This window comes from Mastacembelus armatus, chromosome 22, assembly GCF_900324485.2.
Source record: "Mastacembelus armatus chromosome 22, fMasArm1.2, whole genome shotgun sequence".
NCBI lineage: Eukaryota > Metazoa > Chordata > Actinopteri > Synbranchiformes > Mastacembelidae > Mastacembelus > Mastacembelus armatus.
The window spans coordinates 11,758,397-11,784,042 of record NC_046654.1 but is presented as its reverse complement, the minus strand read 5'-3'; the positions used below and the strand labels follow the sequence as shown (position 1 = coordinate 11,784,042).

Genomic DNA, 25,646 nt, shown 5'->3' with positions numbered 1-25,646 from the left:
CACAGTAACGTATGGATCACAACTGATTCATTCACTAATAGTTCAGTCTCTGAGGGGCTTTCATTATTTTCTGTCTCAATAAATTTCCCTCTATAATGAAGCTTTTTCATCAGTTAATGTAGTTCAGACAGAGAACCTGGTTTCGCCTGGACCTAGGATGCCAAGTAGGTTGGAAAGAGAGTCAGGACTGTGATATTAAACGGTTTTCACTGGCTCTCACAGTGCTTGAAGCTCAGCACAAGTCTACCTTGGCAAGGCTCATTTTTCATTTTGATTTGTTTGTGAATACCAAAGTCTGAACCCACATCTAATGGCTTGGATTGCTGGCTTATGGCAGCTAATGCAGAAAATAGACTGATATGAGAAGCTCATCTGTGGAGCCATTTGGCTTTGAGCAGGCTGTCTAAACAAGACAAGTCTGACAGCAGGCAGTATCCCAGTCTGGGTCACACCACACAACCCCAGTAGCTCCCAGCTAAGTCACTCCATCCCACACTGTTCTCTTTGTGTTGGGCTGGACATGACCTTCAGGGTGACAAGTGGCAAACCTCTGAAAACATCAGAATATTTGCAACAAAGCAACACAAAAGTCGCTCTATTCTTCTTATTTAAACAAAATGTTTAATGGTTCCATGTACCTCTTTCCAACATGGGGCGTCAGCCAAAAACTCCACATAATTAGGGCAATTTGAAGGCTACTTGGTAAATGGGAAAGTCGATGAGTGTAAATCAAAGTATGCGCAAATTCATCTCATTCAGAGAAAGTGTTAAAGACTATTGTTTATTTCAAATCGTGTGCTCAGATATGCAGATCATCAGCTTAACTGGAGGGAACAGCAGAGATATTAAAAAAACGAAAAACGATGCGAACAGCAGCTGAAACAATGAAAACTCTGTACTGCTCAACCCCTGCTAACACTGCTGGCAACAAAGGAAGAGAAGATTTATGAGTGTATTTGGTACACTTTTGCAGTTATAGAAGCAGAACTGAAAACTCTACAGAGCACTATGTTAGGGTTACAAACAGCTTTTGGATGCAACAAACCGCATTGTGTTCCCCATCAAGTGGCAAAGCCACAGTTAAGATACTTGGAATCAGATGGTTTTTGATAGGATGAATAAAACATGCTGCCCAGTGAGTTTGCTAAAACACTATATTTTTCACAGGACACGCTGTTAAACTGTAAAGCAGCCTGAAATGGACAGAGAAAATGTAACTTTCTGTTTTCGATTTTAAATGTGAGAATGTCGAGAGAAAGCTGTTTTTCAGCAGGCGGCTCTACAACAGATGGTGCTCCACATTTCACAGACTAAAGCTTCCAGACAAAGAAGGAGAGTGCAGGCTGTTGAAACCAGTCCCAGGAGATGTTATTCAAGAACATTTACAAAGGCATACACACTTGACTCTTGTTCATGTTTTGCTCTTCAAAGCCCAATAGCGTTATGAATCCCTGTGATGTCCAAAGCATTATCTGGGATGTAGCTAGGAAAAGGGAAAATATTTTAGATTATAAAGATACTATCATTAGTTGACTAGGATTTTTGGTCCAAAGTGTGACTTGTTCGCTTCAGAATTTCATTTAGTAAAATGTTAGTTGTTATAGCTGATATTCGATAAGAAATGAACGACTAATTGGGTATTTTAAGTCTATTTTGATTTTACTTTGAGAAAATGGGCTCGTTTTCCTACATTTGATCTAGCTGTCAAGGCCCACAGGCAAAGAAGGGAAAAGTCTAATTCAGAATTTGGCCCGTCTTAACAACCTTGGTGTATTTTAGGAGGTGAAAGAAGTCTCTGCGGGCTAGGAGAAAATTAATCCTTTCTTACCCACCCAGTCAGTGCACCAAAACATCTGTACCACCAGTGGTCAAACCCCACTGTGGTCGCACATCTCATTCCTCAGGCTTTATGCAGAACGCCCTCATCCATTCATCATTCGCCACTGAGGTCCCTGTGTGTTTCTTTCAATAAAATCCTGAGGTTTGACTCTTAGCATGCACCAATAAATATAATATCCAACCCCAAGGGCATTTTCATTATGCTGTTGTTGTGTGTTCCTCATAGCAACAAGGTCACGCAAAGACATGGTGGTAAGGTTTGTGTTCACTGGATATTCGAAAATAACTCGTCACCAGCCTCTGTCACATTAAAGTCTTACCCGAAATTACAGCTTTTGTGAATGTTTAATCTCTGGTAGTAAATATTTTAACCTCCAGAGCTGGATTTTCTCACAGCTTGTTTTGCAAGGCAATCAGGAAGCTGGCGCATCAACTCTGAAGTGCAGTGCAAAAAAAAAAAAAAAACGATGAAAAACTCTTCATGCTGAAGTTATTTCAAAAGGATTAGTTTGACATTTCTGGAATATACTTGCTCACTTTCTTGTACAGCGTTAGATGAGAAGATTGATACCACTTGTGCCTCAACAGTAAATATGAATCTACAGCCAGAACTCAGTTATCTTAACTCCGAATAAAGATTGGAAATCGGGAAATATGGAGTGCCTGGTTCTGCCCCTCTTGTTAAACTAAGTAACTGCTGGCACCAACTACATATTTACTGCACAGATATGAAACGGCATCAGTCTTCTCATCTAACCCAGTAAGTATAGTAAGTTTAGTTTCCAAAATGTTCAACTTTTTGCTTTTGTTGTTGCATAACAGACCCCTGGTAAGACATAGAAAAAATCAATAGCTGGATCGAATTACTTTATGGGGATGCAAACTTTAGATGTGCATAACCTAAACTAAGAGATGTAAGATGAGGAAAATATTACTAGGCTGGCAATTGATCATCCCAATGAAGGGTTGAAATAATGAATCAGTAATGCCACCTCTAGGCCTCAGTGTTTCTTATTTTTTTCATTTAATGTTGCCAGTTGTGCCAGTAGTCCAATATCTGTTCCATACTATAAACAAGGAATAACAGCAAACACCTAGTCTGAAGAAACATGTGCAACATTTTGATAATAAGCTCTTTTCTCCTGAAACAAGATCTTTATGCATGGTTGCATAAAGCCAAACATCAGTGAGCAATTAAGGCCCAGTCCTTCTTAGATAACATCTCCAATCATTATGACTCGGATAATTGTGGGTCCTGGCAGAATATTTCCCCTTGTGAAAATCTGGGTGTGTCTGAGGGCTTATCGCACCAGCCACGGAGGCTGGATTAAATCATGTTCTCTCTGTCTGGACGGCCTTCCAGGAATCCTGCTAGTAGCAGCCAGAGCGTGGGTGAAATGAATTACAGTGGGGTTAGATTGATTCAGAAAGCTTTTTTTTTTTCTACCCCAGGGGAAGAGGCTTATATTAGAGCAACAACTGGGCCTTGCGCACAGTGGAACCCAGCTAAGGTCCTTGAAAAATGTATTTACCAGACTATTATTTGGATCCGCCAAAGAACTACAGAGACAAATGAAGAGATGAAGGTCCAGTTAATTTTATAGGTATAACTTTCCTCACCACATGCATAAAAGTACATTTTCTGCACATTTTACCTCATTGAGGTTTTCAGAAACTACATGATCTAAACATATAACTACATTTTTCCTTTTTTCTTGAGGGGGCCTGTATCAGTGCCAACCTGTCTATTTTCACCTCAGCATTTTTAAAGTGGGATTTTCAAGCTATCATAAATTCAGAAAGGCCTAATTCTGGATGGAAGCCAAGCGATGTGGTTGCTATGGTTTGAGGGACAGAATCAAAGTGCCTGCAGACATGGTGAGCTGAGAGGCCATTCAGTACTCTCCAGTTTAATGTGGTTGCTCTGATCATTCACCTAGCAAAATGCCACTATGCTGGTCAGTTCTGTGGGTCAGACTGCTCTGACAGTAAGTCAAAGAGGGTTTCCAACAAGAGAAGTGGTTGAGGGAATTTATGAATGGACCTGAAACATTAGTTTAAAAAGCAATAAAAACTTTAGCAGAGGTTCACAGTGAACAAAGGGGAAAAATGTAGAAGGCCAAGAGAAAGAAGAACTTTCTGGATATAAAAGAAGATATTCATGTGTCTGGGACTTGAGCACATTGAATGTGTATGTTTGCCTGTTTTGGAGGTCTACTCTACTGCTTGGCCCCAGAGGAACCCTACATCCTGACATCTGAATGGATTAACTGGTCCCATGTACAGCCATACTGCTAATTCATGCTTTCAACACCATACCCCATATCTGGGAGATGAGTCTGATTGATGCCGTCTCCATCTGCCTGAGCTTGAGAGCTGGAGGCTAGACTACATTCTGGGATAGACGGCTCTCTTCCTATAACTGTCCTACAGTATTTGTCCCTCCGACAGCTGCATGTGCACAGGGCTGCTTGATGGGAAGGATTTGGCTATGGTAAACGAGCCTGCTGGCACTACGACACACAGAGTGTGTTTCGGATGGGGCTTTAGCGTTGGGATGGAGAGACAGAAAGACATATCTGTCCCACGCTGACTGCTGATTTCTCTATGGTCCTTTGTTCCCTCTGGCCTAGCAGGAAGCCAAAGACTCATGGGACTCGTTTGGCTCTGTGTTTGTAGACAGCAACACACCAATTCTTCCAGGCCTGGCTCAGGCAATATCGCTGTGTATTTAGCTTCTTCACATTCAAGAATCTAAAGTACATTTAGACACACGTGACAATAACATTTGCTGAATCAATCAAGGTTAACTTCTATCATCATATGTTGTACAATATTCAAATTTGGTTTGCCTCTTCCTATATGTAGAGAGTTCACCTGAGGACAGGGTGGCCTCCACAGCTGAGTCTGCACTCTGCCATGTTGATGTTAAACCCATAGTAGCAGAGGTGCACATCGTGCCCCCAAACATCACAAAACCACAGCAGAGGATGTCCAGCCATGCTCCGGAAAGCCCTGGCCCATTCATATAACAAGTGAAAATGCTCACCAGGGACCAGGGTCAGGGCAAAGGTCAAATCTGTACCACCAGCACACAAGATAAACACGGCTGCAATCCACAAGCAGAAAGTTAACCTGACCGCATCTACCCACACAGGGATAAAAAGCACGACTCTCAATCGATGGTCACATCCCTGGTTTAGAATAAAGACAGCTCTTTTCAGGGAGAGACACACATACAACCTATGGGAATTTCCCTGCACTTTACTCCTCTACCCTATTTCACCCCGAGTCTCCAGCTGCAGGCCTGCTCTGTTTTGGCAGGGACCAAACAGCGAGATAAGAGGATGTTTCTGGACACGACCTCTCTGAGTAGCAAAGCAGACTGCCAGGCTGTACAGTAGGAAAACTTTCCAGGCCTGAATGTTTAGATATATATTTTAACCTTAACAACACACATATCTGAGTCAAAAGTATCACCAGTATTGTGAGATGGAAAGCTACTGTGGGATTTGTGCTACTCTTTTAATTTATTATCCTCTCAGCTGAGTTATGAGAAACTTGTTGAGCGAATTTCCACTCCTGCCTTTCCACATTTATGATCATATTTTATTGAAGCTCTGGATTTCTGCAACACTTGATACCCTGATTTTTTTTTCAGTGATCATTACCACCAAGAACACTGGCGATGATAGTAAAACAGTATTTCTATACAGGTGCTGAGATCAGAGGATTTTGTCAGTGGCTCCCGTCAGCGCTGGTGGTGTGGTTTGTCTGGAGTGGGAGTGAAAGCAACCAGTGATCCATGATTAACATGGAGAACTCCCACTATGACCACAGTTTCCTCTGAGAAACGGCTGTGTGGCTATGTTCAAAGCCTTGAGTCAACAAGCCGCATAACCACCAGCCCTATTAGTCACCAGGCAAACGTGGGGCTGATAGAGGCACACCAGTTACTGCAGAGAAAGCTGGATCATCTCTGTGAGCTGCACCAACTCAGTGGCCTCTTTTAAATGAACAAGGGCTTCTGTCTGTCTAAGGATGGTCTTAAAACAAACTAAAGCTGTCGTTGCATTTGACAGCTTTGACATCACAATGAGTAATTTGCTTGTTTTAAATAATGGAATTTCATTCCATCAAACAATTGGTAAAGCAATGAGGAGTACCATCTTTGTGCTTTAACAGAATGGAATTAAATGCAAAGACTAGGCACTACCTGTTTTCCATAGCTGGCCATCTTCATAGTTTCATCATCATGATTGGGTAGGAGAGCTCAATAATTTCTTTAAGTTCCAGTACAAAAACCACAGCCCTGTTATCCAGGTAGCAATGCCAGCTGTTCTGAGTCTGATTATGTAACAGAGAGCAGAGAGAGACGACCTGTGGTGGGATGGCCTGCATGCTGCACACACATCCTGCTCTGCCCTGCTCTGTTTCCTGCAGAGGACTGATGTCAGAGAAAGCTGGGGGCACGGAGATGATATGAAGCACTCATAAAAGGTGGTGAATATATCCTCTGTGCAATATCACAGTTCCAGCTTAGGCATGAGTGTTCAGCACTGGCCCTGACCTTCATGCTGGGAGCTGACAGATTGGCTGTGATCTACAGGATCTCGTGCTGACAGGGACAAGCCTTTCACTAGTGCTGAGCACAGCGCTCGCAGGAAACGCTGGGTTACAGTGAAATGCATTTGTTCCACACCACGGGTTCGATGGGGAAACAGTTATTTGTGTGTCAGCTACATATATGATGCACCTATTTTAAATTTTAGAGATTTACAGGTCAGAGGAGAGATGGAAGACTGGAAACACAAATATAAGAGGAAGGGGGTAGGGCATGGAGTTCTTTCAACGTAAAGGAGGATCCTGATATGTTTTGTCCATTTACAAAGACTTTGACTCTAGGCTGTCAATCATAAATGTGCTAGAATCATTTTGTAGGACTATTTATGAAACAGTTTATCCCTAAAATAACATCTGACTGTTAATACAGGACACAGGGCTGATAACATTTTAGTCATTGCCACAATTTGACAGAAAAGAAATATCAGCTAAACAAGCAAGAAGCTTAGGATGGACAGATTTGTTACCATACATATGGCCAATGAAGAAAGAGTGCATTCAGGCAGACTGGTTTTTGGAAAAAACTGGTTACTCATCAGTTTTTCATAACTGTAAACTGGCAACCTGTAATCTGATCATGTGGCTGGATGTTTTACACTTGTACTGTTGGTTTACCTGTTTAGCAACACAAACAGTCCAGGGGTCAAATTTACAGAACAAAATCTATGAAAATTGGCCTCATGTTCTGTGTGAACACAAAGGTTTGTTTTGAGAAAACAGCAAATTAACACTAAGGAAGGAGGCTGCTAGACCAGCCTCTACCTGGGCAGGGCAACTTTAATGATTGCCTTGTTCATTTTATAAGCATTTTACATACAAAATGTAAAATGCCACTGGATAAGTCTCATAAAATATAGTTACTGCATGGGGAGCTTAGAATGATTAAATGCATGTGAATATTGCTCAACTCAATAATACCAGTAATGACATATTTAAAAACAAAAACTGATTAGGCCATGCTTAAGAGAAAACAGCTATGGTACTCCAATTAACTATTAACACAGCAATTATTTTTCTGGTAACTATGGAGAAAGAAGGAAAACACTGAAATCGTCCTCATCTAGTTATTGGGTAAGTATCACATTTTGGGTGCCGGCCTGAAATTTGAGTTAAGCATCATGTTCACTGAGATGCTGATGAACCTTTTAAAATCAGCTGGAAACACTACACCTCTGCTGTCTGTATGGAAAAATATGGAAAGCAGAAATTTGACTGACTTTAATATGGTCAGCCACTTTTTTTTTTTTTTTTTTTTTAATTCTTCTGTCTCTCTTTGTTGGTCTCATTCTTTGTTTACTCTATTTCTTGTTCTTGGCGCCACTTGACAGTAACAGAGTGCTGCTGACATAACAAGCCAAGTCTACTCCAACGAAGACATATATAGTACCTCACACCTTCTCTAGTAGGGAGATCTGAAAGGACACTGGCTGTGCTGAATGGGGTGGTCATTGCTCCCTCCCACACCACTTCTTACTCCTTAGCTGAGCCTCGGTACTGGCCTCGTCTTTCTACTGCACTCTCACTCTCTGTGACCTCACGTTGCTCGTGCTTTCCTGGCTTTGAAAACAGTGGAACCTCGGCCTGATATACGAAACCAAAACTTGCATCCACCACTTGTCCAGGGGGAACACTGTTCCACCCCTAAAAGATCACTCCGGGCTGAGAGAATGCAGAACATTTGCAGCAGTTCACGAGGGGCTGAGCTGTAAATGTGCATTACACAAGCACTCAAATAGCTTTCTGGAAGTACCAATGAAAGAGAGTCAAGTATTCAGATAATCCTTTGACTAACGTTTAAAAGAAGAGATTTTACAGTTCTGGCAGAAACTTTTATTCTGTCCTGAAGGAAAGCATTTAGTTGCAACAACTAATTGAATTAGTCTAGGCTGCATGCTTGGAAATTTTGCACTCCAGCAGAGGAAAACAGTTCAACTTGAACTTAACAGCATCTCTTACGAGCAGTTAGTCAGCTTCAGCAGAAACATGACGGTGAAAACAGTCATAGAGGGAGCATTTGTGACTCAGGACCCTTGTCTGCATCTTACAACATTGAACCTGCAGCCTTGTCTCTTACTATTAGTTACAGACCTGTGACTCAGGACGCAAAAATGTCCTGTGAGTCAAGAACAAAGAAAACATATGCATAGCAACTGTGCACTCTACAGAGGTCTTGTATTGATTAGAAGGAGGATGTATAAAAACTACTTTATTAACCATCTGCCGAAACATTTAGTAGTTTCACCGAGCTACCACAAACCTGCGGGCTGCTCAGTCAACGTAATTCCCTAGCACCAGAAAAAGCATAAACTGACACAAGACCCTCACAATTAGCATGAGGAGCACCATAAATGTCAGACGTAATTGAGAATCTTTAAGTGCTTTGGTAGAGAGTAATTATATAAACAAAAAAAAAAAAAAAAAAAAAAAAAGTGGCTAAAAAGTGAATGATGACCTCAGTGACCAAACAAATTATAGCAGTTTAACCGACTGCGAGTAGATTAGAAAAGCACTGGGCCTGAGCCCAGAACAGAGCACGATTTGACAAGATGAGTCTGAACCTGTGAGCAATAACGATCCATCAAACTATTCCCGGAAACAATTGCTCCCTTTCGACATCTTTGATGAAGAGCATGGTTCCACGCATGGCAAAGTGATTAATCAAACCAAAAAAAAAAAAAAATAAAAAGATTTCCAACAAGAGTGGAACTTTAACACGCCAACAAACTATTAAGACTGTCTGATTAGCAGTCTTTAGGGGATTGGCTGGACGGGGCCTTCGTTCTGAGCAATTTTTAGTTGGATATGTTAGAGTCACACTTAGTCCAGTAAATCAAAGAACAAACTGAAACGTCAAAGCCTAAAGAAAATATCATCTCCCTGCTCTGTTTTCAAAGCAAATACAGTCCGTTAATGCTGGTGTCTGGTAAATCATGTTATCTTTTCCTACATTTACAGATCTACCTTAATACTTTTCAAACAAGTGACGGCAAAGTCTTTGCTTGGAATGAATTAAATATTTAATGTGACCCAGTCATCTGGCTTTATGTATTGTGACAAAAAACACAACCAGTATTGAACAGCGGTGTAATGAACTAATGTTTCTATAAGAGTGTTGAAATAATATCGAGTAGATAAATGTGTCCATTTGTTTTCTGCGAGCCTGCCTGCATGGCCGTAACGGCAGCGAAAATAAATATCTCTGTTGAAAAACCACAAAATATTTTATTAACACAGATTCACCAAATAAAGTCTTATTCCCTTAAACAGCAACACTGAATTCTCAGTGCAAGTCAAGATAATACTGACCTCTGACCTGAGAGCTGGAGCAGTGGATGAACAGCGTGCCAAAATGGAGGAAGCTGTAGCTTATTGGCTGTGTTGTTCCACAGATATTAATTTAACCTCCGTTTAAACTTTCCATGAAAGAGGAGGAGTTGTACATTTTACAGACAGTTATGACCTGACACCTCTTGAATAAACGTTTTGTCCCATTAGTGGATGAGTTAATAAACTAACTAACTAACTCTGAGCATTTTTCTCTTTTTCTCTTTATCCCATATCTCTTTACTAAATGAAATGTCGTCATCAGTCATGAGGATAAATGCCAGGAGGCAGAAAATGACACAGTACTGGGGAAACACAAAGAAGCTATTGTAATTGACTAGCTTTTGGTAGTGTGTTACCAATTTCTGGTGTGACTTAGAAATCATTTTTTAGCAAGACTGTGAGGCTTTTCCTGGCTATATTAAGAAGCTGCATCACTTACACAGTGTGGCCAGGCTGTTTGGTGGTCACAGGCTGTGGGCTCTGCACCTTTGTGGTATCGATGGCCTGCCTTTCTGACGGCCTTCTCCGAGGTTGGTCTTTCTGGAAAGGGTTGGTGCCGGGTTGAACGCGCCTCAGGGAGGCTCCGTCACGGATGTACACCTGCTCAGGGGCCACCTCCTCACAGCGGGGCCCCTGAAAGCCTGAGCGACACACACAGGTATGTGGCCGGCTGCAGGAGCCACGGTTCTGACAGGGGGGCTGGCAGTCAGCTGAAGAGAGAGTACAGATGGAGATCAGGTTGTCAGTAGGTCATGTTAAAGCATGTGCCCCCACCCCCTTCGTGTATAAAGTAGCAGTAGCAGACATGGCATTCTCTCATCTCAACACAGAGGCTGACTTTAAATTGATTCAGTCTAGAGGCCATTAGTTTCACTTCTCAACTCTTTTTGTCCCTTTTCATTCAGCAGAAAGCCTGGAGGGGCTGTCACGTTAGATTTTGCTGGAGTCTTTCACTGCCCTGTTTAGTCTAAATGTACATGATCACTTCCATTAAATGCTTATCCAGTTTCTCACTGAGGTAAAGCCTATACTTCAGCTTCATGGCTGAGTTTAGTACTGCCAGCATATTTCTGTACAGGGTGATTTCCTAAAAATACCTTTCATCACTGGTCTAGAATCTACTTTGTGCCTTCACTGTAACACAGGCAGCTTAAAAGGCAATAAAAATAAGAGATCATAAAAATATGAGCAAATGGGGGAAAAACTGGTTACTGAAGGCCAACTGCAAATAGCTGACACTTCATCAAAGAAGTGGCCTGCAGAGCTGCATCTTTTATTTGAAAAACAAACTAAATCTGAAGGGACTTACTGTACTTAAAAGATGAATGCCCCCATAATATTTATCAATAGTCTACAAATACACAGCGCTGAGGTCGTTTCTTGGTCATGGAAAAATAATCTGTGTCACACCACCAGCCCACCCCACAGGCTCCCATCACACTCCAGTCGTCTGAAGCACTGTGGCACGCAATTTAAAGTAAACAAGCTCTCGATCTTGTGACACAAATGTATGAAGTCGACGGCACTTGAGGATTTATGACATTGTCCTCAAACAGTAAATCAGGCCACTGGTCTGTGGTGGCTAAAGCAAACAACGTTCTGTCAACATGGCTATGGAATGCTATTGACACAGATGCAGCGGACACCGCCAGATCGCCAACAGGAACGCTGCCACAGCTCTTGGCAGTGAGGAGTAGGTAGTTTAAACAACCCAACTGGGTGCAAACAGTGCTCTACCTGCTGCATACTTCCTGTTATTGCCACTTTATGTTTCTTTTAGTCTTGAGTTAACATGCAGATGACCCCAAAAATGACCGATGGCATGAGCACAAAACTGAAATGACAGAAGAAAACATGGCAGTGATGCGTAACAACTGTAGCATCATTTTATGTCCATGGACTGAAACTGTACTTTGGTTACTTTTGGCATGAAATCATAAGACCACTGCACTGAGCATCGTCAGCCTGTGGTACCATGAGAAAAGCAAACAAATTGAGGATTACATATCACAATCACCACTCTCTTCTGCTTTACGGTGAAGCACATTTTATCGAGACCAACAAATTCACTCAAGCATTTCTTTTTAACTACTCTGAGGAAAATGTAGACCCATTTCTGATGAAGCACACACATTTAGAGAAATGCGGTTGTGGATTTGTATAACTTGGGATGTGATCAGAATTTTCCATCATGGGATAAAATAGGAATTGCCTGAGCTCTGTTTGGCAAGTAGTTAAATAGATCATCTAACTAAAGTACAGGCTGGCTGGGTGCCACAGCTGTGTCCACAGTCTGTTCTACCTCAAGTTTGGGGGATGAAGCGGTGGATCAAATAGGCCACAGATTCCAGTGACATTATGCTGTAGATGGAGAACTCTGTAATGTGTGAAACTGCATTCTTCAAATAAACTTACTGAATTGAAATGAGAAACAGTGGGGCACAAAGAATAACCCTACAAATGGAGGGTCACGGCTGGCTTACTCTGGGATATGTGTCCACCCGTGTGACGTGTGACTCAATTTCAAGCTCTGAGGCACAGAGTTGACGCCAGAAAAACATTTCGCTTGTGCCGACAATAGAGTGGACAGGTCAGAGACTCTGGGCCTGACATCTGCCCCACATGAAGCCTCTTGCGTGGCTGCAGCAAACAGTGTCACTGTCTGTCTCTGGGCTGTGATCTTTCTGAGCCCTGCCTCTGGGCTGTTGAACACATTGTCGCAGTAATTGCTGTCGTGCAGATTTGTCTTGCACATCATTAAAACTAATTGCCTCGCATTCCATCCATTTCACAAATATGTGCAGTAATTATTACTTTGCAAGAGTAATAATAAAATGAGAATCCATCGGAAATAAAAGAGCAGAAATGGCAAACATTCCTGGCATTGCAACTTCAGCCTTAATTATGACTGAGACTGACTGGCCAAGTTTTGTGAGATTGTGTCCAGATCCAGTCATCTGAAAAGTGGAGACTATTAGACTGGTGTTGGCAGTTTCAAACCTTCCAAACAAACATGCTGATCCAGTTGAATCAGCAATAAAACATGTTATTAATACGGAAAGAGCATTCTCTTTGGGTTCAGCTAAATCTCCAACACAGTGTTGAAGTGAGTCAGAGCTTTTCCAGTCCTCTCAAACCTGAGCTACATTAAGCATAGATGATCAGAAAGGTTTAAAGGAGATCTTGACAGCTTGAGTAACAAGTCTGCAGAAATGTCTGACAGCTATGACTAATGAAAATATCCATCCTTCTGCATCCTTCTTTTGGTGTGTAATATACATTAACTAACAAAGATAATAACAACCGCAATCAAAATCAGATGCCAAAATGTATGCTGGTAATATTTCATCCCCATGAGTTAGTGACTAAAATATCTTGTTCCAACAGGGCAATAAATACATTATATTATTCCCATGAGTAAGTATCTCTTTCAGATGAGTTAGTAAATATTGGATCCCATTCCCATGCACTAGTAAATACAGTATTTCATCACTTTATTAAATATAGTATCTAGTTCCTACATTTTAATATATAAAGTATCTCATTCAAGAGTTGGTAAATACAGTATCTCATTCTATTGTTAGTAAATACATTTGTTGCTGCACATTACTTAATATGAATAATACTTCATATTAATATTAATAGTTAATATCGTATTCCCACGAGTTCGCATTTTTAAAGTTCTGGGTTGGATTTTAGGTGAACACACATTAAGTCTGTATCTATCTTAAAGCAACCTTTACGTCTTTATTGAGGTGGGTACTCTTCATAATGCCTTTAGTGGGTCACACTTGCTATAAGTTTAGTTTTGCATGTTCATCCAAGGAAAGTTCTGGTCCCATCTCCACTGGACCCTCATTTCCAATTTAGCACTAATCTTCAGTCCATTACAGCCCACAAGAGATTTGCCTTTGCCTCTCTGTGACTCACAGTAGTTCAACCCATCAAATTCATTAAAGCCCTGTTATTCAGTGAGAGGCAATTTGAAATGAATATCTGACATAAGTCCAACATGTAGAAAGAAGTCTCCTCGCTTTACACAAGTCAACAGTGCTACCAGCCACAACCTGACATTTTTGTTTAAAATCCTGATAATAAATAATTTCAATAATCCCGAGACACACCCTCTACAGGTTGGACACATTATGCACCATTATGACATTTAGAGGCTGAAATGTCACAATTTAGTAGAAAATGACAAAAGGCTTGAGTGAAGGCCTGAAAATGGGAGCCAGAAAATTACAAAATAATACTACAATGGCTCTAGAAAATGATGATTGTCTTTGACTGGCTGTCGCTGAACGTATTTTATTGCAGCAAAATGCATCTATGTATGCATGTGAATTTGAATACATACCTGTCTTCGCAAAACCATACCTGGTGGTTTGGCAATCAGCCTTGAATACGCGTAGGTTTTGTGCATGCAATGTGACCAACAGTCTAAAAAGCATTACAACTTCGCACAAAAATGTACAAAACATCAGAGACAACTGTAAAGGTCAGACTACATAGTTTGGTAAACTGCCTGCGATGACAGCAGGAGCCTGTCTTCAGGAGTCACCACAGAACCTGACACATCTCATGAAACAGGTCAAGTGTTTACGATTGTGGGAGGCAACAGAGGGAAGACGAGCTTAAAAATACACCCTTCATCCAGACTCACAATCCACTGAAGAAGTAAGAATTGGTCTATTGAGCAGTTAATACAATTGCCTCTCAATGCAAATCATTTCAAGTGAGTGTTAATCTCTTTACAACATGTGATTTCCACATGGTTGCCAGTACAAGTGCTGTCATTTCAGGCTTGCCAAACACTAACTTTGTTGTGTACAACCAAAGTGCTGTTACTGTAACTCTGAACCGCTTTTATTGAAAGTTCAGAATCAAACTTTATAGTTCTAATTATAAGCAGAAGGGAGGGTGTCTGACACTGTTTGACAAATCCTTTATTTTCTCTTCATGGTAAATCTTACAAGGGAAATATTTCGCCAAATGAAGGTGCCTCTGTCATAGATGCACATTTTTGAAACAGAGCATGGGCTTTTCATTCCAAGACAGTAGCTGAAGCCTTTATAATCCTAACCCACCTTTGTGGAGGGATTTTGTTAACCTGTATCTGACCCATGACACTATATTCGTAGCCATACAAAATCATGTCTCCACAGTATCCCCTAAACTCATACATTCAGCTTCTAATGAGTCACATGCTGGGGCGGTCTGTAGACGATATTTGGATCCGGGGGCGTGTGCCTGCAACTAGTAAAGCTGACTCTGTGAGACATGGTGTTGACCAAAAACCCACAAACCCCATTCTCCTGAGGGATCACATCCCAACAACTTCCATATGGTCTTTAAGCAGGAGGGTGCTGTGATATATGGTTAGCTCTGAGCTGCCCTAACAATACTGTGGCCTCTGTGAGTGTGTATGTGACTGAAGGAGAGTAGTGTTTGTTGTCAATGTTTCTCTTTAAGTGTCAATCAAGCCCAATCTTGCTTTTTTGGCTGCTGCAGAGAGAGTCCCAAGAGCACATGTACTTTCTTGCATCATGATGTCGTAAAAAATAAAAAAAGAGAGAGAAGAAAACAAGTGTAATTGAAGAATCCTTTTCAGCTTGACATGGCTGTGTTTGTTCTCCTCTTCATTATTTCCTTATTATCAGCAGTGCATGAACAAAGACACAAATACACAAATAAACAAAAAGGAAATTCTACAGGAAGACGCCTTGGTCTAGACACTGAGTAGTACCTCATTTTCACCACACTTTCATCTATGGTAGCAATTAGAAAAACATGTGGTGCAGGAGGCTAAAGCAGGACCCAATTGCAATCCACAAACAGACACACCAGCTGGAGCAGAGAAAGCTGCACTCCTGGTTTGGGGAGACAAACTAAGAGCGAGCTGCCCAGCGTCTATGTTAATGACTGGGTTTGGGATGATGGGGTGTGTATTGATTATAGGATCTGTCTAATGGCCCATAACTCACTGAGGGAGCGTTATGTCCCCGAACTGTGAACTGTGCAACCCCCACAAATCCACATGCACAACATATTAAGCCGTGGAGGGCTCTGTGGCTGTCTGTACTGCAGTTTTTTCAACCCCAGCTCAGTAATGTCACCAGAAACAGCATCTTAAAACATTCCTTCTGTTCTTGTAAATAAGAGATCGCTGCTCATGAAGCTTGGTTCTCATTGGAACTGCTGTCTTTATTTTTCTTCCAAAAAAGTAAATAACATTTTTTTCCTTTTTAATTTTTTGCAACTTCAATACACAATTTAATTAGGGAGCTATCACTCCTCCTCTTTATGAAATCATTTTCCAACATATAACCTGAAAAGTAGAGGCTCTCTTTGCTTATGGGAGATATTAACTCATCATATCTACAAGAACTATGCTGGAAAGCTAATGCATTTAGCAGTGTTATTTGACAGGAAAGTCTTGGTGAGTCAGTGGAGCACATTAATTCATATGCTTGACGCTGGCTCATGACCTTTAACTGCGTGTCCAGAAACGTACATCCCATGACAAACCTTAAACAGTACATTTCAATCAATGATCTACTGTCAAAAACACATACTGTGTGTAACTTGGCATAAAAACAGAGATATGTATGTTTCACTTCTTAAAATTTTCATTGCGTGTTCTGGTCTAAATGCTGAGGTTAATAAAACCAGACAGACAATTTTTTTTCTATTAGGTGAATACGGTGAACCGACATATTTGGGTGATGTTTTGGAGGTCAGAAACCTTTCACATGTGTATGTCCTTCATGCTTTAGCAGCTGCTTGACACATGTAGCTTAGGAGGAGCGTTCAATTCATTTCATACACAAGATTGGGTTTAAATCTAAAGGGCGGCTGTGCTGTAGGACTCAGATAATACAAAAAGATCAGCTGGTAGAAACATACTATTTTAGTCACTTAAAGCCCACATTGTGATGGCTTTGGTATACATCAAAATCTGATTTCTGCTTTTGGATTTTACTACATCCAACCAACCAATATTATATACATAAAATGACCTACACTGATGGCTCTCAGTGTGTCCACAGAAATCCTGCTCAAACTACAGTGAGGTCATGATGGAATTAGAGAAACACACTACATGCATTTTTTGTTTGGAAAGAGAGGAAGTGTTACCTCGTGATGGGAGAGATAAGTAAGCAAAAAAGACTTTCTGCATGAGGAGTTGTTTTAGGGTTGGGATGGGGCCCTGAGTGGCACAGCAGGCCAAAGAAAGCTGGAAAGCAATCAAAAAGAAACTCCCCTCTACTGTGTTTCACTCTGTCAATCACCAACTGCTTAAGAAACTGAGAACAACTTTATTCCCCCGCGTGAATGATGCACCTTTCATCTGCGTGCTCCAAGACAGTGAAGGATTTAAATCAAGGGCCATCTGTGTGCTTTCTTGGAGGGGTCATGCTCTCAGTGTTGGCTATACCTGCAGTTGCCATATGTGCTGCGTGTTTTTTCCAAAACATTGTGATGTATAGTGTGGTGAAACGGATTCTACTAAAGAAACTATATGCTCGCACTTTAGGGAGCACTACGAGCTCAGGTCAAATGTAAGGCCGGTTATTTTCTATGCTGCAGAAAGTCTTAAGTATCCTATATTGCCCTATACATTCACTCTGTGTGTGGTAGTAGCTCATGCCATTAATCCTATTACTAAAAAATGTCAACCGGAGGAGCCAGAGCAGCACAACCTAGCTCTGATCCAGTGATCCTGCCAGCATGAGCTACAACACCTACGGCTCCGTTTCAGCTATGTTAGCAGGAACTTCAGACTGTCCACCACTTTGCTCCAGTCTGAAATATATCAAGTAAAGAATAAATTGTCATCAGTGGATCTTACTGTAAAACTACCAGGTAACTGCAGTACACTATTCCCAACTTTCCAAAGAGCTCAGTTGGCTCAGACTAACATTGTGTGTGCTACTTGTTAGCCAATCCAAGACTCAGTTTACAGAATACAAATCAAGAATAGAAATATAAGAGTGAAGCTTCTGACAGCAGATAAAAAGGAGCACAGAAACATTTTCAATCTATTCTTCAGTAATAAGGGCTTCAAATGTTCTTACTATATTTTCTTTCCCCAAGAAGTTATGTAAACCAAAACTTCAAAACAGTAATTCTACACTAATGTACAAGACATTTAATTGAGGGTTATTGTATTTATCCTAAAATATGCCAGCAATTCAGCCTTTCATTCTAATTCCACTGCTAAGTAGATTACTGTTTTGTAAACAGATTTCTGTGGCCATTCCCCATAGAAACTCATGAAAGAGATGTTACTGAATCAACATGCTGTTTTCTATTATGGCAATTACTCTTTAGGCAGGTGTACAACATTCCCACAGTTTTCGATTACTGACATATTTTGTTATTCTTTTGGTGAAATTTGCTTTGAATCAATGCTCAATGCCATTAAAACCAGGAGATGAATTTCTCTGGGCATCTGTATTAAGGTTAGAGTCATGTTTGTGATAGAAACTAATCGTCTTCAGTGCTCAGCGTGAACAATTCATCAGTTTTCATGTCAAGACAGTGTTGACAGTCATAGGAATGCAGCTGACAGACAGTCCTGTCTAACTGCTGCTGGGTTGTGACTGGGTGATGCTACAACATGGCCTCCCTCTGTTCTTCCTCTACACAGCAATACTTTTAATGACCAGCTGTGAATCCCACTACAGTGGAGAATAAGTAAAAGCTCTGACCCTAAAACCTGAAACCCTAAAGATTCTCAATTAATCTCCACAGGAGCTTTAGTTTTGTTTGCAAGTAAACAGATGGAAAATACAGCCCATCTCACACCTGGCCTCACTTTACCAGCCAACCACAACACACACACACACACACACACAACTTTGGTTCTTAGCCACCAATAATAAAATCAACATTGGTTAACTAAAACCTCTGTCATAAAAACCTATGTAGTTTTATATCTAATTACTTGACCTGAAAAGAAGTAAACATGACGCAGCAGTGGAAATGCAATGTTCTGTTCTTCTTAATGGATTAAAGCCTTCTATCACACAACAGTGATTATTTTTTGCACAAGGAATTTGGTTTCATACACAAACAGGTCTGTTAAACATCCATTGTGAGCTCAAAAACAGATATCAGGGCCAAACCTGCCAGGCCAGAACGAGCCTTCAGAGAGCCAGACAAGTGATGTCTAAATGGCCCCCAGAGACCCAGACGGAGACCTTTTTATAAACACATTTCTAAAGACATGTAGGCGCACTCCCTGGACAACTAGTGGCCCAATTCCTGTCATATATTTGCTCTGAGCTCAACCCAATTGAACAAGGAGTTATTGTTAGGAAGCCATAACTGTATACACCCAAGCCAACCGTGCGGGTAAAGCCCGTAGCTGACACTTTTAATATTAGACATTACTTCAATCCCTTCAGCGAGAATTTCCTAACACGGCTCGGCCATGATATGTTTTTACTTATGTTCCCAGCCGACAGGTTTGTTCCTTTTCTTTCCCCCACTGTGATTTTTTTTTTCATACTGCCATCTCCCAATAAAGAAACCAGGGGTCTCAGGCAGGGACGAAATAAAGATACCCTAAAGATAGCCTGAGCTTTCCTCCATGGAGGTCTTCAATGTGGGGGCTTCCAGTCCCAGCTTCAGTCTGGGTTTTTTTTTTTTTTGTGTTGGCACCTTGCCGGCTGTGGGGCTTCACTCAGCTGATGATAGCATAGCCTCCAGTCAGACCTGGGTGAGAGCCAAACTGTAAGAGGGTCCAGATGGTTGGACAGACCCCTGGCCCTGCTCAGATGCACTGCCATGTTTAACATAGGCGCATTAGACTAGACCTGTTACTTTCTGGCAAATTCCAAGTCTTTATTTAGGTAACTGCAGCTCCACATTAGATGTAATTTACACCTTGGTAAGTGTGTCTTTTAGCTAGGACTTCAGAAAAAAATAAATGGAGTCTTTGCACTGGGTAGAAAGGAAGGAGATGTAATTAGGAAACTGCTACGGCTGATCAACTTGTTATATAATCGGCTGGTGAATATGTGTGAAACTGTATGCAAGTGTATGTGAGAAGAGACGAAACAGAGAAAACAATAAACAAGACAAAGACATAGATACATAGATAGACAGATAGATCACTTGACATGTAGGTTTTACTTTGTTCATAAAATATAAAGATATTTAAGATATTAAATAATATAATAATAATAATAAATTCCAAAAGTAAAACTGGTAAGTCATTTCTATTTTAAGCTCAGCTTCCTTATCAAAAACAGATCCTACAAGATGAGACTTTGCTGTGACACTCTACATACAAGCTAAAGATGAGGACAGAGTTAAAGACTCTTATGATGAAAAGACACCATTTTAACTCGCCTCTGGTAATATTGTGTTTCAAGAAGTGGCCAATTATTCATTCACAGTCTGTGTCTTCTACTCCACTTTTAATTATCTGGCTGTTAGGACATCCAATACTGCTGTGGTCAAATAAAAGAAGAAGCAGTTCCACCCATAATTAAGGGCTTGTGTCAAAAAGAGAGCCAAATGCTAAGTGCTGGTAATTTCCACAGAGCATCTTACATGTGAAAAAAAAAAAAAAAAAAAAGCAAACACCACATGATGAACATGACCATTGGGGCAATAACACCCTAGGAAAACCTTCATAGCGCAATTTCACATGACAGGATAATCATTAGTAGTCATTTACTATGTTATTTTTCAGTCTGTGCACATATAATTGTAAAGCCTCTCTGTCTGTAAAGTTTACTCACTCAAAAAGTACTTAATACTTGTTAGTGTGTTTATGTGCTGCTTTAAGACTTCACAAACATGGATGACTGTGGTCGCCCAAGTGCTGTCTTTTCTGACTGAATCAAAGAATATTCAGCAGTTTTTTGTTTTTGTTTTTTTTTTTTTTACTTACGTTTTATACAGCGGTTCGTTCCCGGTGCCAAAGCCCAACCAGAGCAGCACTGCTGACCTCCGCAGACATTAGGTCTGAACAAAGGAATACATATACAAGAAACAATGTTAAATCAGACACTGACGGCACTGTTTTCAAGCACACATCAATATACAGAGCCTTTTCATAGCCCATAGAGCAAAAACAATGAGGGTGGAATGGCTCAAACCTTTGCGTGACAAACTGATTGCAACAGTTATTAAAGTTTCAGATCATTCTGATGTGGCTGGCCTATTGATATGAACGCTTTAGAGATTACGCTATAATTGCGTTTTATTTGATAAAAATTTCAGGGCAAGTCACGAAACTCTATCTGACTGTGGACCCACAAGTCCCTCTGTCTGTTATGCGAGAGTCCAGAGTGAAAACAAATACAGAGTTATCTGAGCCTTTAAGGGATTATGCGAGACACACGGGACATGAAAAGCACCCTGCATCTTCTATAAATCACTGAGCAAATGAGAGATGACAAGTTTTAAACAGTTACAACTGGATTCTTTGCACTCTTTAATCCGCACTTGCAGCGCAGGCCAATTTTGCAGCAAGACAGATGAAAAGGCACCAGACCACAAGAGCAACTTCAGGGCAACAGTCAGCATGCTGGCATGGCTCTGAGCCCCATCATCTTTTCACAAGATATTACAGTAAGTGGAAATCTGACTCATGGTGATTTGAGAAGATAACGGGGCCTGACTCATTAACCTCAGACTGCGTTCATTAGATATTCCGAGTCTTACTTAGGCGTCACAGGGATAACATGAAGTCTTTTTGGACCCTTTTACTTTGTCATAAATCACACACACTGGGTCAGGCCCATGCCAAAGACATCAGTCATCACATTTAAACTCCATGGGCCCGATGTACAGTATATATGCAACAGAGCCCTTTACACAGCATAATGAGCATCGTGCCCCAGGTTGAAATACAGATGACACCTTGTTATGTTTTTATTTAAACTCCAACATGAGGAGATGGAGTATTATTTCACCACTGAGCTCTTGGGATCAGTCAGACGTCTGACAGTTGGACTGCAAACAGAAGGGGAGTCAGACTGAGTCAACCTGAATGTAAAGGGGAGTTAAGTGAACCCAGTGCTGCTGGAGCTGTGGGTACAGTACATGAGTAGGATGAGTGGGAATTCCAAAAGGAAATGTGTCATGAAAACACTTTCTCTAACAAGCAGCAGATGATTCATCTGAAGTTAATTTATCAAAATGTTAAAATTACATGCAGACTACTATAAGGTAATGTTCCTGCAGATTTATACAACTCTACCTTTATGCTTCTTTAAAACTCAAAGAACCTTATTCATTCCTCACTGGGATATGTTCTTTTGGCAAATGTCAAACAAGGCATTTACCCCCTGCTGCAGAAAAAGTTGGATCTAATCCTACAGGCAACTATTCTCTCTGTACGTGCAGCTTCAAACAGACAGCACCTCAAAGCAATCACGCCTCAGTGCAACTATCTGGCAGATAGAAATGTTGTTTTTAGCGTCTCAAAGCTCAGGGCCTACGGATGTATACAATGTAAGACCTCCATACAAACACATGCCCACCATTCATTGGAGAGTCTCAGTATAAAGCATTCAGAAGTACTGCATGACAGCCCTGTCCATCACTTCTCCTGAGCGTCAAGAAGTGGGTGTTTTCATGGTCCTGCAGCATAAAGCCATCTTTAAAGAGCTAACAGGTGGATGAAGAGGTTACAAACTGGGTTTTATCAAGATGTCGAATTGATTTTGTTGAGTACACATCATGTGGATGACTACAGATTTCACACCGATTGGCTCTGACGTCTGAGCACAAACACACCTCGTAAATTGGCCCTATATCTAATTGATTTACCTGTGGCCTTCGTATGTCACACAGAGATACTCCACACTGTCTGCAACCCATGATGAGACATTCAGCTCTCTCTCTCTCTGACTATTATAAACATCCACCCTCCACTGTTATCATGCTGTGTCCCTATGGAACAAACAGGACTGGTTGCACCAGGGTTCATTTAACAAAAACAAAAGAGCTCTAATATGGAAACAGTCCATCATCGTGTTTGGAGTTTGACAGAGACTACAAAAAAAATAAGGATTTGCAGATTTGCAGGGAAAAAGGGCCATCAGAAAAAAGCAGCTGTTTCCGATTATTAAGCCATTATTAAGCCACGGGCAACTGCACAACACTGGGGCACACACATTGAAGTAGTCTGCAGCCACTTTCCTAATACAATTTAAATATACTGTAATGTGTAGTAATGGGATAAATGGTGATAATAAGGTTTCTGGGCTGTTTAAATACAGTTCACCCATTCATGTACACATTTACTTTTCATTACAAGCTGCCACTGTCGACCCAGTGATCAACATAGTGTTTAACCTTGTCCTGCCACGACCCTGAGGACAAGATACACTACTGTAAGTCATATTTTGTCATAGCAGGACGCAGCTCTTTGGCCTTCACTGGAGGACAGGACTATGTTCTTCATCCAAGAAGCTTTGCATTGCTATGAAGGAACACTTTGTAGCCTTTTCCTCTGGGGTATTAAGTCAGATCATCAATTGGGTTCATTTACAGGAAGAAGCTTTCTGCTTCAGTGGGTCACTACCACTTTACAGTAAAGCACATGGACATGTAGGTCACACACTGTCCCGGCTTGAACAGCTTGATAAAGAAAAGTAAAAACACTGTATATTAGGCTGTAGAGCACGTGTCTGTCTTTCTTACCCAGCAAGTTTTCTTGCGCTGGCAGAGCTTGGCTTGCTGCTCTGCCTGCGGTTCACTCTAGTTCTGTGCTGCTGGCCGGCTGTGTGTCTGGCGTTGCGCAGCGCACTATCCCGCGACGCATGGGCATGGTCCTCCCGGGAGGCGCCTCCAGCGTGAGCCGGCCCCGCTTTGGACATGTGTCTGCCATCCCCTTGTGATGATGTGCCGCGGGGCAGGCGGACCAGAGTCCTAGATTGGCCGGTCCCAGGAGATGTTTCATCGGATGGTCCGGAGGATGCACCGTTCTCCGGTTCCCTTGGAGAATGACCTCGACTCCTCACCCGGGACTGCTGCTGGTCCCAGACCGCTCGGTCTGCTACTGCACCCTCTTTCCTCCCACCTGCAGTGTTTTTGTGACCCGCACCAACTCGCAGGAGAGCGACAGTTAAAACCATTAGAACAGCAAATCCCGCACGGTCCATTTTGAGCATGCAAAGTTTTGAAACTACCGCGTAAAAGGGCAGATCGTTTTACAACTTTACCGAGAGTAACTGAAATATGAGCAAATAAAAACTCTCAGATTGACGCGATTATTGGTTAAAAAGGTTCAGCAGTAAGACATCCTCTCCCAAGAATGAAAAAGCCTGGATACCTCTTCATAATGCCCAGGTAAGACTAACAGAGAATGTCTTCAGGTAATCAAATCAGCACCTAACTACAGTCCAAAAATAGAAACTATGAGTTTTTCTCCTTCCACCGCTGAAAAAAAAAAGTTTCAAAACTTTTTAGGGAAACATCATTGCCTGTGTTTTAGTTCATGAGAGACAAGAAAAGAGACGCAAAGAGAGCGGCGCGTTGGCTCCAGGGCTGCTGAGGTTGTACTCCTACAGTGAGTGAGAGAGTTTGAATCCTGCTCCCATGAATATCACCACCTCCTTGGATCTGAAGTCACCGGGAATTTTTGTAGGGATTGCTTGCGCCTTGCAAGAAGAAACTCCCCCTTTTCGACTCTACTGTTGCTTTTCACTCAGTGCACTGCTCGTTCTATGTGCCCACACACGCACTTTTTTCTACCCGGCTCCATCATGTTAGTGCGCATTTTTCTGCCATTCACACGAACAGGGCAGTTACGGTCTTTGTGAATGCAAATGTATTAATCATTGCTTTCGATTTCAATTTCAATTTGACAGTCTACTACACTGACATAAAAATGAGAAAACATTTCCAGATGTGGTTTTCTAAAGGCCCATACAGCACTACTGCTTATTATTTAAACTGAAATGATATCTTATTTATTTAGTCCACTTTATCTTTATTAAGTTAATCTCATCTAAGTGCTAATGCGCGGTGTGAATCACTCTAATTTACCATGCCGCAGTTAAACTTTATAGAGTACAACATGCAAAACATCATTTCACATCCTGGCAAATTGTAGGCTTACAGACTTGCTTTGATCTGCTGTAGCAGTAAACGGGAAGCTCACAATTTAAACTCGAACTGAAACCTTGGAAAACTGGTCAGGTTATGTAACAAATCCCATTCATCTCCCCCTCTTATCCATGCTGCATCATCACTTTCCCTCTGACTGTCTGGAAACAACACATTTCTCTTTTCCCATAAGCTCTCAAACAACCCAAAGCAAGTTGGCTCCCTCTCCTCATCCAACCCACAAAGATGCACGCCTGTCTCTCTCTCTCTCCCCCTCTCTCTCTCATGAGTTGTCCCCCAGAACCATCACCACTCACTGGACTGCCATCAAAACAACACACAGCAGCGGAGGGGAGGACTCACAGTCTCTCCATTCATTCTAGTTCTCACCATACTGTAGCTGAGTTATACAAACCTCTAAAAAGTGAAGTTTTACCAGAAAAGCAAAGCAATAAATAAATATGTTATTAGTTTTTTTTTTAAGAGACAGAATATCCTTCTTTCACCAGACTCTTGCCCTCCTCTTTTCTGTTGGCTCTCCAAGCAAATTTGGGCTGAGCACCACTGATTAAAGTTCATCCTCCAACCCATTAGAAATCTAATTAGAGAGGATGGCTGCATTTGTCTCATGACTGTCTAGCAGTCTCACTCCACCCATGTTGTCTGCATGGTGTCAGAACCCCCCCCCCGGAAACCGATCATGTCCAGTCCACCCCAGCATTGCTCAGGGTGACCAGGGTGCACACAGACAAACCCATTAGGTGCTATTAGCAGCTGGT

General features: G+C 41.5%; 1 protein-coding gene across 1 annotated transcript in view; it reads right to left on the bottom strand.

The window, feature by feature from the left end:
• The window catches only part of LOC113129783 (latent-transforming growth factor beta-binding protein 2), a 76,273-nt gene extending 51,893 nt beyond the window's left edge, over nt 1-24,380 (bottom strand). The window contains exons 1-3 of the mRNA XM_026305896.2: nt 23,461-24,380; nt 20,699-20,772; nt 10,229-10,499 (exon numbers count right to left, since the gene is read on the bottom strand). Of these exons, the coding sequence (XP_026161681.1) occupies nt 10,229-10,499; nt 20,699-20,772; nt 23,461-23,930 (815 nt within the window). The 5' untranslated portion in view covers nt 23,931-24,380. The remainder of the gene's footprint in view (nt 1-10,228; nt 10,500-20,698; nt 20,773-23,460) is intronic.
• Nucleotides 24,381-25,646: the final 1,266 nt, after the last annotated feature.